General features: G+C 48.4%; 1 protein-coding gene across 1 annotated transcript in view; it reads right to left on the bottom strand.

Moving 5' to 3' along the window:
• Positions 1-3,174: 3,174 nt before the first annotated feature.
• The window catches only part of KIAA1755 (KIAA1755 ortholog), a 28,874-nt gene continuing 19,565 nt past the window's right edge, over positions 3,175-12,483 (bottom strand). The window contains exons 9-14 of the mRNA XM_035123943.3: positions 10,036-10,134; positions 8,740-8,888; positions 8,326-8,464; positions 7,684-7,809; positions 5,799-5,990; positions 3,175-5,561 (exon numbers count right to left, since the gene is read on the bottom strand). Coding sequence (XP_034979834.3) covers positions 4,620-5,561; positions 5,799-5,990; positions 7,684-7,809; positions 8,326-8,464; positions 8,740-8,888; positions 10,036-10,134 — 1,647 coding nt within the window. The 3' untranslated portion in view covers positions 3,175-4,619. The remainder of the gene's footprint in view (positions 5,562-5,798; positions 5,991-7,683; positions 7,810-8,325; positions 8,465-8,739; positions 8,889-10,035; positions 10,135-12,483) is intronic.

Here is a 12,483-nt window from a genome sequence, read left to right as displayed (position 1 = left end):
GACACAAGGCAGCTTACACAAATTGAAACGGCCTCAAATAAAATACTGAAGTAAAAGATCATCATTAAAGGATAATCAAACTCTAATAGAAATAAAACAATATAAAAAACCAAATCTATTGAAATACAGATAATAAAAACAGCACAGTGTTGTTTAAAAGTCCCTTCCTTTTAAAAAAGGACACCCCAATCAGTTCACAACGCCTGCTGGCTGGGCGGAAGGACATCAAAGGACACATTTTTTATAAACTTCATCTAAATATTTACTTGGATATTTGGATGGCATCTATTGGCCTTCAACGGAAGCTCAGGTGGATGAACTGATGTGGTTTTCCTTGTGTAGTTAAATGTGCTATCAAATGTGGCTTTTTCCTGCTGTTTTTTCCTTAATATATTTGCACTGGAAATTAAAAATGTCCTAACAAATAAAGCCAAGTCACAAGCAGAAAATACTTCCCCAAAACAAGTGGTTCACACCCTCACAAAGACCCCCCCCCAAAAGCCGGGGTGAAAAGGTGGGTCTTTTAGCAACCTTCAGCACTGAAGTTGATGCAATTCTAGAGGCAAGGCATCCCATAGAGAGGGAGCCACAACTGAGAAGGCCCTGGAATGGGTCGATTTCCCCGTGAGAACTAGAGGAATCCCCTTCCTCAGATTTCAGCTGCTGTTTCAAAGACATTGATTTCTGAACCTCTTTCACCTCGGTCATTGCTGCAGAGCATCGCACTAAGACCTTCTGAAAGCAACTCCGCAGCTTCTGCTTTCCGTCATGTGGAAAAGGATTGCAAAACCTCCTTTTCTCTAAATAAATAAAAAAAATGAGAAGAACTCACAACTGGGGAAACCCAGACGGATGAGCGGGGTACAAATTAATAATAATATTAATAATAACAACAACAACAACAACATCACCACCTTTTACTGTACTTTTAATTCTTCTTTGGGGTTGAAAAGGCCAGAACTTGGTAGAGGAAGCGAAGCCTCTATTGAATTCCATGTACAGGAAAGCAACAGTCTAGCTGACGCACCTCCCTGACATGCATCCCCCCCCCCCCCGCGCGCAATAATGCAATGGTTGCCCCACACCAGAGCAACACGGAGGCTGCAGATTTTACAATGTATTTCTCTTTCAAACACTTACGAGTCCACTCCCTTGTTAGCAAATGGGGGGGGGTGTCTCTTTGCACACACTGATTTAGTGCAAATAGCAGCAACATTGTGGAAAGTACACCCAGAATGGATGGGGTGATTCAATTTTGTTTGTAGTTTAATGAGAAACCACCCAATTCACATTTTAAAAAATCAGTACAGTATGTGAAATATACTCAGAGTCGCGTAGTGATGATTTCATGATCTTTATTGCAGCTCGTAAAACAGTGAGAGAGTCCCATTCCACCCACCCCAAATACCTCAGGCTTTATATACATTATTTACACAATAGTTTCCTTCTGATTGGCTGATTCTGCTTCCCTCCTGGAGCATGATTGGGCTGCTCCTGCAGGCCAATCAGTTGTTGCGTTCTAATATCCTACCGGCCTAATAGGCTGATTAACTACCTTCTGGGGTCTGATTGGTCTTATCCTGCAGGCCAATAAGGTTGTTGCATTCTAGGATCCCACCTGCCTATTGTTCTAGGATGCAAGCTCAGTATATAACAGCATGCAAAACAAGGCAGCTATCCTTTGTAATGCAAACTTCACTGCCACCAGCCCAGAGCTGCTTCCCCAGCACCACCACTTTCCCCTCCACGGGAGGAGGAGGAGGAGGAAGAAGAGGAGGAGGTGTGCCACATTATTTGGCCTCCTCCACAATGGATTGTTCTCAACATTCAGGGGCAGCCCCCCCAAATATTTTACTGTGGGGCTAAAGGGACCTGGGCCCCTTAGAGTTGACTTGGCACCTATGCAGGGGGTTGGACTCCATGACCCTCATGGGCCGTTCCCAACTCTATAATTCTATTGCTCTAAGGTGGAATCTAGATACATATAAAAAAACCACTGTGAAAATGCTTTTTAAAAAGTTTTGAAAAATATATTGAATTTCCCATGAGCTCGCCATCGCCATCTAGTGTCACATTTGTATAATGCACTTAAAACCCACTTAAAACATTATACTTGCAGCTGTATAGTCCTAAGAGAGAGCATGAGTTTTCAAGACAGCCTCCCTACTTTTGTCCTTTCCACTCTTTCCCCCACACTCTGCAGTTTCCCTTTTTGCACAGCTACAAGCGTGCAGAGGTCCTGGGCCCAGTCTGGATCCTGGCAGAGCGACAGAGCTGTAGCCTGCCTGCCTGGGCTTCCGCTTCTCAGGATGAATCAAGTCTCCTCCGCCTTTCCCTGCCTGGGAGGAGGAGGATCTCCTTTCTCACGAAGAGCCCTTCTTGTCTCCAGAAGTGGGAAGAAAATTTTGGCACCGAGAAAGAGCGGCTGAGGGATGCAGAGATCATTAGCAGCTGTTTGGAAAGCGTGGGGCGGGGGGAGGCCCCATGCTTAGAAAAAACTGCCCAGCTCTGCCTTGTTGCAGACAGAAGGGATCAGATCCCAAAAAACAGATGATCTAATAGATCTGCTCCCCCTCCTTTTCTGCAAAAGCCACCCACCTCCTGTCCCTCTTTGCCCTGACAGCCCCGCTGGAGGCTGCTGTCTAAAAGTTTTGGCTATTTGCAGCTGGGATTTCTCAAACATCCTTGCACTGGGTCCTTCTGGACTGTTCCTCTTTAGGACGGGGGTGGGGGGTGGGGTGGGGTGGGGAGAGATTCAGTCACATTCCGGCAAATCCAGGTTGCACAATCAAAGTTAATCTGGAGGTTTTGCACAAGCCTGTTTTTCCAAAAGGTTGCATTTTTTTTTGTCCGATAAGGGAAGTGATGATGAGGAAACCCCTGGGTCGTGCCCGATAGCATTTGCTTGGCTCAATGTCATCTAGACTCTCCCTTCAAAAAATAATAATCAGGAATGAATGCTGAATAAGCAGGCTCTCTGAAAGCTCAGGGAGGGGAGATAAATTCCCCAGAAGCAAGAATGTTTATTCGGGGGCAGTGGTTCCCGAACCTTTCTGAGCCACTGCCCCTTCAGTTCTATAAGCCTCTCCGCAGCCCCCTACCCAACACTATAGAAACCATTGTTCAGAACAGCGGTTTGCACGACTCACTAAGGAAGATAAGAACACAAGAAAGTTCAAAACAGTAGCAGTTAATTGCACATTTATTCAAAATCCAATTATAAGTATTCAGTTTAATCAATTCAACAAAACGGATGAACTTGAGCCACTCCGCTCCGTTCTAGGAGTCCTTGGGGAGCGTGGGATGGCCAGGTGTGCCAAGCCCACAGCAACCAGCCTGCTGCTAGAATGGGGGGATCAGGAGCAGAGCTGTGGGGTGCAGAAAGGTTCCCCCCTTCCTTTGCTCTGGTTCTGATAGATATCCCCCCTCCCCATCTGAAGCTCCCAGTTTCTTATTTCTTTACCTGCATGGAAGAAGATGTGGGAAGAGAAAAGGAGCTTTGTGGGGGTGCTAATAGGCCACAGGGGAAATGATGAGGTCCTCCCCCCCCCACCCGCTACTTTTCTGTTCCTGGCTGCAGGTTTTGAAGCTACTTTCCACTAGGAGATGGAGATGATAAGGGAGGAGGAGGAGGAGGAGGAAGAGGAGGAGGAGGAGGAGTTTCTTGTCAGGTCTTCTGCAACCTCTGGAATTTCTGTGAGGCACAGAAACCAGCTCAACTCTGAACAGGCACCTGGGGAAGCATTGCAGAATTGGGTGTTTGGGTCCTTTGAATAGCAATGGCAAAAATAAACATTTGGGGGGAGCTGCCGAGTCCCAGGGGAAGAGTCATTTGCACAGCTGTCAGCTCTTGAATCAGCTGGGGGGGAAAAAATATTTTTAGGGTGAGTGTTTTTCCAGGTATGAACTTCCATTCTGCTCTCTGTTTCTGCAGAGGACCAAGGTATTAAACATCAACCCTGAATGCCGCCGTGAAACTCTAAGCCAGGCATGTCAAACCTGCGGCCCTCCAGATGTTTTGGCCTACAACTCCCATGATCCCTAGCTAGCAGGACCAGTGGTTGGGGAAGATGGGAATTGTAGTCCAAAACATCTGGAGGGCCACAGGTTTGACATGCCTGCTCTAAGCGATAGTCATTGCAGGGACTTGACCCCTCGTCCTTTGGATGCAAGGACAGAGTCCTCAGATACTTGAGGGTTCGAATGCACAGCCGCTTTGGGACATGCAGCTTCAGTAGGATTGTATTGCCATGCAGAAGTGTGGCATCCTGCCCAGGGCAAGGGGAGGGTTTGCTAGCCAGTTACTAACCAGGTTCCTAATGAGACTAGTGGGCTGAGATGGGAACAGGACAGACTCTCTCCGCCCTGAAAGCGACCGTCTCCCATCACATCTGCTCAATGCAAATGATGGCTGCCTTTGGGGGTCGGTAGCCTCCTGCCCAAACAGAGCGACACACCAGCAACAGGAGGCACTCTTGGCAATGTCCAACAACAAAAGGCAACAATAAAGGCTTTCCCTTTGAGACATGGGGCAGAGGAGCACCCAGGAATGTATCCAGCCTCCAAAGAAATGGGGGCATGGGGCCCAGCATGGCAGTACCCAAGATGGCCCCCAGGTCTCACTGGGTGGCCACGTCCGGCAGGCTGCCTCTGCTGTGATTCTCCAAATAGAGGATGCCCGGTGCCTTCTCCTGAGTCCAGGCTCCTTTGGACGATTCCATGGGCAAGGTGGCGCTTGAGCTCAGCGCGTCTTCGGTGGAGCTTTGGGAATCTGCGTCTTCGGAGGAAAAACTCCCGTGCCTGGAGAGCTGGAAGTACTGGGCTGCCTCTCTCTTCCTGCTGCGTTGGCCTCTCGCGGGCATGGAGAGGCCAGGCTGCTTGGTGGAAGGGAGGCTCTCGTAGGGGGCTGGCACCTTCTTGGTGTTAGGGGAGGAGGCACAGGCAGGGGCCAACGAAGGGCAGTCCTGTCTCATCACGTGGGCGCTTCCGGGGGCTTCTTTGCCTGGGTCTGCCTGATGCTCGGGGCCCCCACATTCCAGAATAACATCCAGCGAAGCAAGGTAGGCCTCTTCGCTGGCCTTCACACCCTTCAGCATCCCACCACCGCATGAGGGGACCTCTTGGGAAGCCTTGTCATGGATGCCAGTTCCACCTACATCTTGGGCCCTTCTATTGTGCTCTGATCCCGCCTCTGTTTTCTCAGCTTCTGTTGATGCTCCATCTAAGCAGACATCTTCCCCTGAGAGTTGGGTAGCTGGGATGGGATCCAAATCTTTTGCACCTCCTTCCCGAGCCTCCTTGGACCCGGCAAGGGCATCTTCGAGGAGCTGCCTGGCTTCCTGGCACCTCTCCAAGGCTTCGCTCCACACGGCCAGACCCCTCTTGCTGCGCATGCTGGAGGCCTGCACCTTCATCTGCTGGAAGGTCTCGGTGGAGAACTCCCTGGAGAGCTTCTGGAGGGCATCCTCCATATCTCGCTGGGCTTGGATGCTCTTCGGCTCCTCCCCTCTGAGGCTCCAAGTGGCCTGGTGGCGCTGGCAGTCAAGGTTAAACTGTGTGACCTTGGGGGCAAAAACACAGGACAACCATTCTTACTTGCTCCTTCCAGGGCTTCATCCCAGCCCATTTTCTCATCCTTGCTAAAATTTCTCACCAGGGATGTGGTGGTAGCGGATATGCCCCATGTCCCAAGAAGAATGGAAAGGCCCCACCTGCCTTAAAGATTCCCACTTCCTTGTTCCAGACCCCCCCCCCCCCAGTCTCTCTCCATCATTTCCTTCAGCTTTTGGGACATTCACCTTGTCGCAGAACTCGTAGAGGTCCAGGAGTGTCTCCAGCTCTGCTCCTTTCATCTCCATCTCCATGTAGAATGTGGTCAGCTTGGCCTGGAAAGCCCTTTTCGCTGCCTCAAAGGCCCCTGTCTCTGGGAACCTGGAGCCGTGGACCTTGCTGGCTTCCTTCGAAAGAGACAGACCCCGGTTGTAGTGGACCTAACAGGGAAAGGAAGGACAGACTTGAAGAACATAAGGAGAGTCTGCTGGATGAGGCCAGTGGCCCATGTAGTCCCCCACCTCCTGTTCTCAGAGTGGCCGACGAGGTTCCCATTAGGGGCAACCTGCAAGCAGGATCTGAGCATAGGATCTCATCCCTCCTGCAGTTTCCAGCAACTGGGATTCAGAAGCATCGCTGCCTCCAACTGCAGAGGCTTCTAAAGGGGGAAAATTGGTCTGCAAAAATGTGCATGTAAGGAGAAATTGCATATAAATCAGCCCATATTTGGATAAATTTGCACCAAAATGCACAGCCCCTTTTACGTTCTTATATTCATAGAATCATAGAGTTGGAAGAGACCACAAGGGCCATCCAGTCCAACCCCCTGCCAAGCAGGAAACACCATCAAAGCATTCTTGACATATGGCTGTCAAGCCTCCGCTTAAAGACCCCCAAAGAAGGAGACTCCACCACACTTCTGGGCAGCAAATTCCACTATTCCACTATTCAAATTCCACTATTCATTTTTTTGCATCTTATTTTCATTATTATATGCATATTTATGCATCATTTTCCCTAATATATGCATTTTCTACACATTACTTGGGTGAAGAACTGCATTGCAAAATTCAAAGAAGTACAGGTTTCAATGGGTGGCTGTGTTCTGGCTTACGTATCATTTTGGAAAGTGTGAATTAGGAATGTTTACCTTTAAATGCAACCAGATTCACATTCCTCCCATATCTCTAAGGTTGGCAAGTGAAGAGTTGACAGAATCATCTTAAATCTTTTGTGATTCTTCTTTTTAAAATAACGTAATAAAAATAAACATAATTTTATTATTTATACCCCGCCCATTTGGCTGTGTTGCCCCAACTACTCTGGGCAGCTTCCAACACATATAGAACATAATAAAACATCAAACATTAAAAACTTAAAATAAAAGGCACCTAAAATGGAACTGTGAGAGCTGGACCATAAAGAAGGCTGATTGCCGAAGAATTGGTGCTTTTGAATTATGGTGCTGGAGGAGACTCTTGAGAGTCCCACGGACTGCAAGAAGATCAAACCTGTCCATTCTGAAGGAAATCAGCCCTGAGTGCTCACTGGAAGGACAGATCCTGAAGCTGAGGCTCCAAGACTTTGGCCACCTCATGAGAAGAGAAGACTCCCTGGAAAAGACCCTGATGTTGGGAAAGATGGAGGGCACAAGGAGAAGGGGACGACAGAGGACGAGATGGTTGGACAGTGTTCTCGAAGCTACGAACATGAGTTTGACCAAACTGCGGGAGGCAGTGGAAGACAGGAGTGCCTGGCATGCTCTGGTCCATGGGGTCACGAAGAGTCGGACACGACTAAACGACTAAACAACAACAACAACAAAGGAACTGTAGAGCCGGTGTTGTATAGTGGCTAGAGGGTGGGCTAGCACCTCGGAGAGACCAGGGTTCAAATCCCCACTTGGCCGAGAAACTCACTGGGTGACCTTTTGGACCGGTCGCTGACTGTTACCCTATCCTACCTCACAGGGTTCTTGTGGGGATTAAGTGAGGAGTGAGACACCCACCTTGCATCAAAATAGATAAATAAATGCTTTTTAGAAATGTTGGAAGTCTGACACTTCCAATGCCCAGTTTTCCCAGTGTGCCTTTCCGGTGCAAAGCAGGCAGCAGGAATATTTGGCCAACATACCGAGGCTTCTTTGAAGAATTCCTTGAACCGCTGGTGGGACACTTGGGCGGCCTCCTGGCTGGCCTCTGCTGCAGACCCCGCCTCGCGGAGCGCCGACTCGCCTTCTTCATCGAACCACAAACTGAGCTGTGTGAAGAAGCCAAGGTTTTAGCAGTGGGGCGCAAGAGGCGGCTTCTGGGATGGAACCTCCTCCAGGGAAAATTTCCGACTCCCCATTCAAGGAGCCCAGATCTTAGGAACATAGGAAAACTCGCTTGTGATGACTTAGCGGTGTGCTGTCAGCTCTGACTGGCAGCAGCTTTCCAGGGGTTCAGGCAGGGGAGATGCCAGGAACCGATCCCTGAATGCAAGGAAGAACTTTCTGACAGTAAGAGCTGATCGATGGCGGAACGGTCTCACAATCCTGAGCTTCTCTTCACCCTCCCACCCTCAACCATCCTGGCAGAGGTGACAAAGGCAGAATCAAATCCTGCCAAATATTCTCTGAAATTCGATTGCATGGGGTTGGGTAAATGATTCTTTGGGCCCCTTCCAACTCTGAAGTTCTATGACTGCTGTCCATTCCCAGACATTTGGGTTGGGCAGGCACAGCCATGATTGGCCAAACCACTTGGCGGGGGCGGGGGCGGCGGTCTTGCTGACCTTGCCAAACTCCGCCTCCAGCTGTCGAATCTTCAGCAGAAATTCCAGGTGCTCCAGGCGGCCGTTGGATTTGGTGACCAGCGTGTGGACTTTCTCCTCCACCAGGTTGTAGAGGGTTAGAGCTTGGCCAATGCTGCTCCTAGCAAAGAGATGTGCAAATTAGGGAAGGTGCTTTAAAAAAAGGGAGGGAGGGAGGGTTAGGGTTAGGGTTCCTTGCAATTTGCACAAAAGCGCTGAAGAATTCCAACAAGAACTTTTAAATATAGGAAATGTGGAGAAATTGAATTTGAGATTGGAAAAATGTGGAAGCGGAAGGAACGGCAATAACCCAAATTGGGTTGCAAGGAGGTGACTTTTCTCCCCAGACCCAGAGATGGCGTTGAGGGAGCCAGAGCTCCCCCCTTGCTTTCATACCGGACGTTGGGGGAGAAGCTGAGCCGGGCCGCCTCCTTCCTCAGTTTCGCCAGCGTGGCCCCACCTTCCCTCTGCAAGTTCACCAGCCGCACATTGCGCAAGACCTCCTGCATCAGCAGCTGGTGCCTCTCCATTTGATGCTCCACTTCCTGCGGAACAATGACCCACATTAGCCACATTTAGGTGGTCTGTCAATGGCCGTTAGCCCTGAAAGCTCAATAAAACCTCCATAGGCAGATGCAGTCTATCTTGGAATACTAGCTGCTGGAGACAGATTGGGGCTGGGGGCCGGGGAGAAGCTGTCTTTGTAAAATTCCCAGAAGCTTTTGGTTTACTGCTGTTGAGAACAAAATGGAAATAATAATAATAATAATAAATAATAATAATAAATAATAATAATTTATTATTTATACCCCGCCCATCTGGCTGGGTTTCCCCAGCCACTCTGGGCAGCTTCCAACCGAATATTAAAACAGCACAGCATTAAACATTAAAAACTTCCCTAAACAGGGCCGCCTTCAGTTGTCTTCTAAAGGTAAAATAGTTACTTATTGCCTTGACATCTGCTGGGAGAGCGTTCCACAGGACGGGTGCCACTACCGAGAAGGCCCTCTGTCTGGTTCCCTGCAACCTCACTTCTCGCAATGAGGGAACCGCCAGAAGGCCCTCGGTGCTAGATCTCAGTGTCCGGGCTGAATGGTGGGGGTGGAGACGCTCCTTCAGGTATACAGGACCGAGACCGATTAGGGCTTTAAAGGTCAGTACCAACACTTTGAATGAACTGGGCCCACCTTTGCCAACCTGGTGCCCTCTGGATCGCAACTCCCATCAGCCCCTGCCAGCACGCACCAGGTTGGCGATTCTTGAACCAGGCATGACTCCGGCAGAGCACTTCTTAGATTAAGACGGCATTGATGGAATTATTCCACACCGTTGCAAGCTCTGTGCGACAGGCAGCTTACCTTCCGGGACAGACCACAAATGGGACCATCACAGCTCTCACCTGGAGGAACACACCGCCCTTGCATCCCACCATTGGCTCTCCTTGTTGTGCTAGTAAAAGGGTTAGTGCTAATGCTGTGAAAATTTCTCCCTTTTCTCTCCCCCTGTGGGCTCCCTGCACTGTCCCCCAAACTCTACTCTGGAGCAGATTTCGGAAGTGCTCATGAGGGAGGGGAAACGATCTGTTGTGCAAGGAAAAATCATTGAGCCGCATTTCTTGAGGTCTTAACATGTGTAAAAAAAATCAAGTCCAAAGCCCCCTTGAGGGGGGGGCACAAGGGGAGGAGGTGTTACCTTCAGGGTCTCCAGTTTGCCTCCCTTTTCCAGTTCTTGGGTGGTGTTCTGCAGCAATTCGGAGGCCTTTTTGACGTCACTCACAAACTGGTGCATCTTCTAGGGGGAGGAAGCACAGGCAGGCAGCCGGTCAGATAAAATAACCCCAAATAAAAAGTTGTGACACGGGGTTAGGAGAGGGCAAGAAGCAGGAAACTGAGGCAGGGAGATAGAGGAGGGGAGGGTGGGATCGGAGAGGTGAAGGCCAGCTACATATGTGATATACGCCCGCAGCAAAGAACAAGATAGCGCCCATCGCCTCAGAAGCTGAGCGCACTGACTCTGCAGGCTGGAGTATGGGTATTCTCTTCCCCCCATTAACTTTTTAAATTAAATTTTAGTAATACAGAAGAAGAAAAAGAAATGCACTCTACTAGTGCAAAGACATACAAAAATAAGGCTACTATTCACATTCACATAAATACTTCCCACCCCCATATCTTCCCAGCACCACCACACCCTTTCACCCCCCCTCCACAACATCTCAACTTCCTTATCTTATAGATTCGACACTATCATTGCAATTTTTAAATTTTAAATTTTAAATTTTGATCTCATTGTTGTTGTTGTTGTTTAGTCGTTTAGTCGTGTCCAACTTTTCGTGACCCCATGGACCATAGCACGCCAGGCAATCCTGTCTTCCACTGCCTCCCGCAGTTTGGTCAAACTCATGTTCGTAGCTTCGAGAACACTGTCCAACCATCTCGTCCTCTGTCGTCCCCTTCTCCTAGTGCCCTCCATCTTTCCCAACATCAGGGTCTTTTCCAAGGATTCTTCTCTTCTCATGAGGTGGCCAAAGTATTGGAGCCTCAGCTTCACGATCTGTCCTTCCAGGGAGCACTCAGGGCTGATTTCCTTAAGAATGGATAGGTTTGATCTTCTTGCAGTCCATGGGACTCTCAAGAGTCTCCTCCAGCACCATAATTCAAAAGCATCAATTCTTCGGCGATCAACCTTCTTTATGGTCCAGCTCTCACTTCCATACATCACTACTGGGAAAACCATAGCTTTAACTATACGGACCTTTGTCGGCAAGGTGATGTCTCTGCTTTTTAAGATGCTGTCTAGGTTTGTCATTGCTTTTCTCCCAAGAAGCAGGCGTCTTTTAATTTCGTGACTGCTGTCACCATCTGCAGTGATCAAGGAGCCCAAGAAAGTAAAATCTCTCACTGCCTCCATTTCTTCCCCTTCTATTTGCCAGGAGGTGATGGGACCAGTGGCCATGATCTTGGTTTTTTTGATGTTGAGCTTCAGACCATATTTTGCGCTCTCCTCTTTCACCCTCGTTAAAAGGTTCTTTAATTCCTCCTCGCTTTCTGCCATCAAGGTTGTGTCATCTGCATATCTGAGGTTGTTGATATTTCTTCCGGCAATCTTAATTCCGGCTTGGGATTCATCTAGTCCAGCCTTTCGCAGGATGAATTCTGCATATAAGTTAAATAAGCAGGGAGACAATATACAACCTTGTACTCCTTTCCCAATTTTGAACCACTCAGTTGTTCCATATCCAGTTCTAACTGTAGCTTCTTGTCCCACATAGAGATTTCTCAGGAGACAGATGAGGTGATCAGGCACTCCCATTTCTTTAAGAACTTGCCATAGTTTGCTGTGGTCGACACAGTCAAAGGCTTTTGCATAGTCAATGAAGCAGAAGTAGACGTTTTTCTGGAACTCTCTAGCTTTCTCCATAATCCAGCGCATGTTTGCTATTTGGTCTCTGGTTCCTCTGCCCTTTCGAAATCCAGCTTGCACTTCTGGGAGTTCTCGGTCCACATACTGCCTAAGCCTGCCTTGTAGAATTTTGAGCATAACCTTGCTAGCGTGTGAAATGAGCGCAATTGTGCGGTAGTTGGAGCATTCTTTGGCACTGCCCTTCTTTGGAATTGGGATGTAGACTGATCTTCTCCAATCCTCTGGCCATTGCTGAGTTTTCCAAACTTGCTGGCATATTGGGTGTAGCACCTTAACAGCATCATCTTTTAAAATTTTAAATAGTTCAGCTGGAATATCATCACTTCCACTGGCCTTGTTATTAGCAGTGCTTTCTAAGGCCCATTATGATCTCATTATGGCATTCCTAATTGATATTTTCTACTTTACTCCTTTAATCTAAGCATATCAACCTATTCTTTCTTGAACAGTGTTTGTCCATGTGTTCTTCGAAAGATTGCCATTCTGATCTGAGTTTTTGGTTTGTCTGTCTTCTTATGTAATTATGCAGTTAGCTTTGCCATTTCTATAAATTGACTTAGTTTGTATAGATAGCCAGTCTTCTTTTGGGGGTATTAGTTCGCTCTTCCATTTGCTGGCATATACAAAGGGACCCAGGTGGCGCTGTGGTTAAACCACTGAGCCTAGGGCTTGCCGATCAGAAGGTCGGCGGTTCGAATCCCTGTGACGGGGTGAGCT

This window comes from Zootoca vivipara, chromosome 7, assembly GCF_965207765.1.
Source record: "Zootoca vivipara chromosome 7, rZooViv2.hap1.1, whole genome shotgun sequence".
Classification (NCBI taxonomy): Eukaryota; Metazoa; Chordata; class Lepidosauria; order Squamata; family Lacertidae; genus Zootoca; species Zootoca vivipara.
This window is presented reverse-complemented; position numbering and strand designations above follow the sequence as displayed.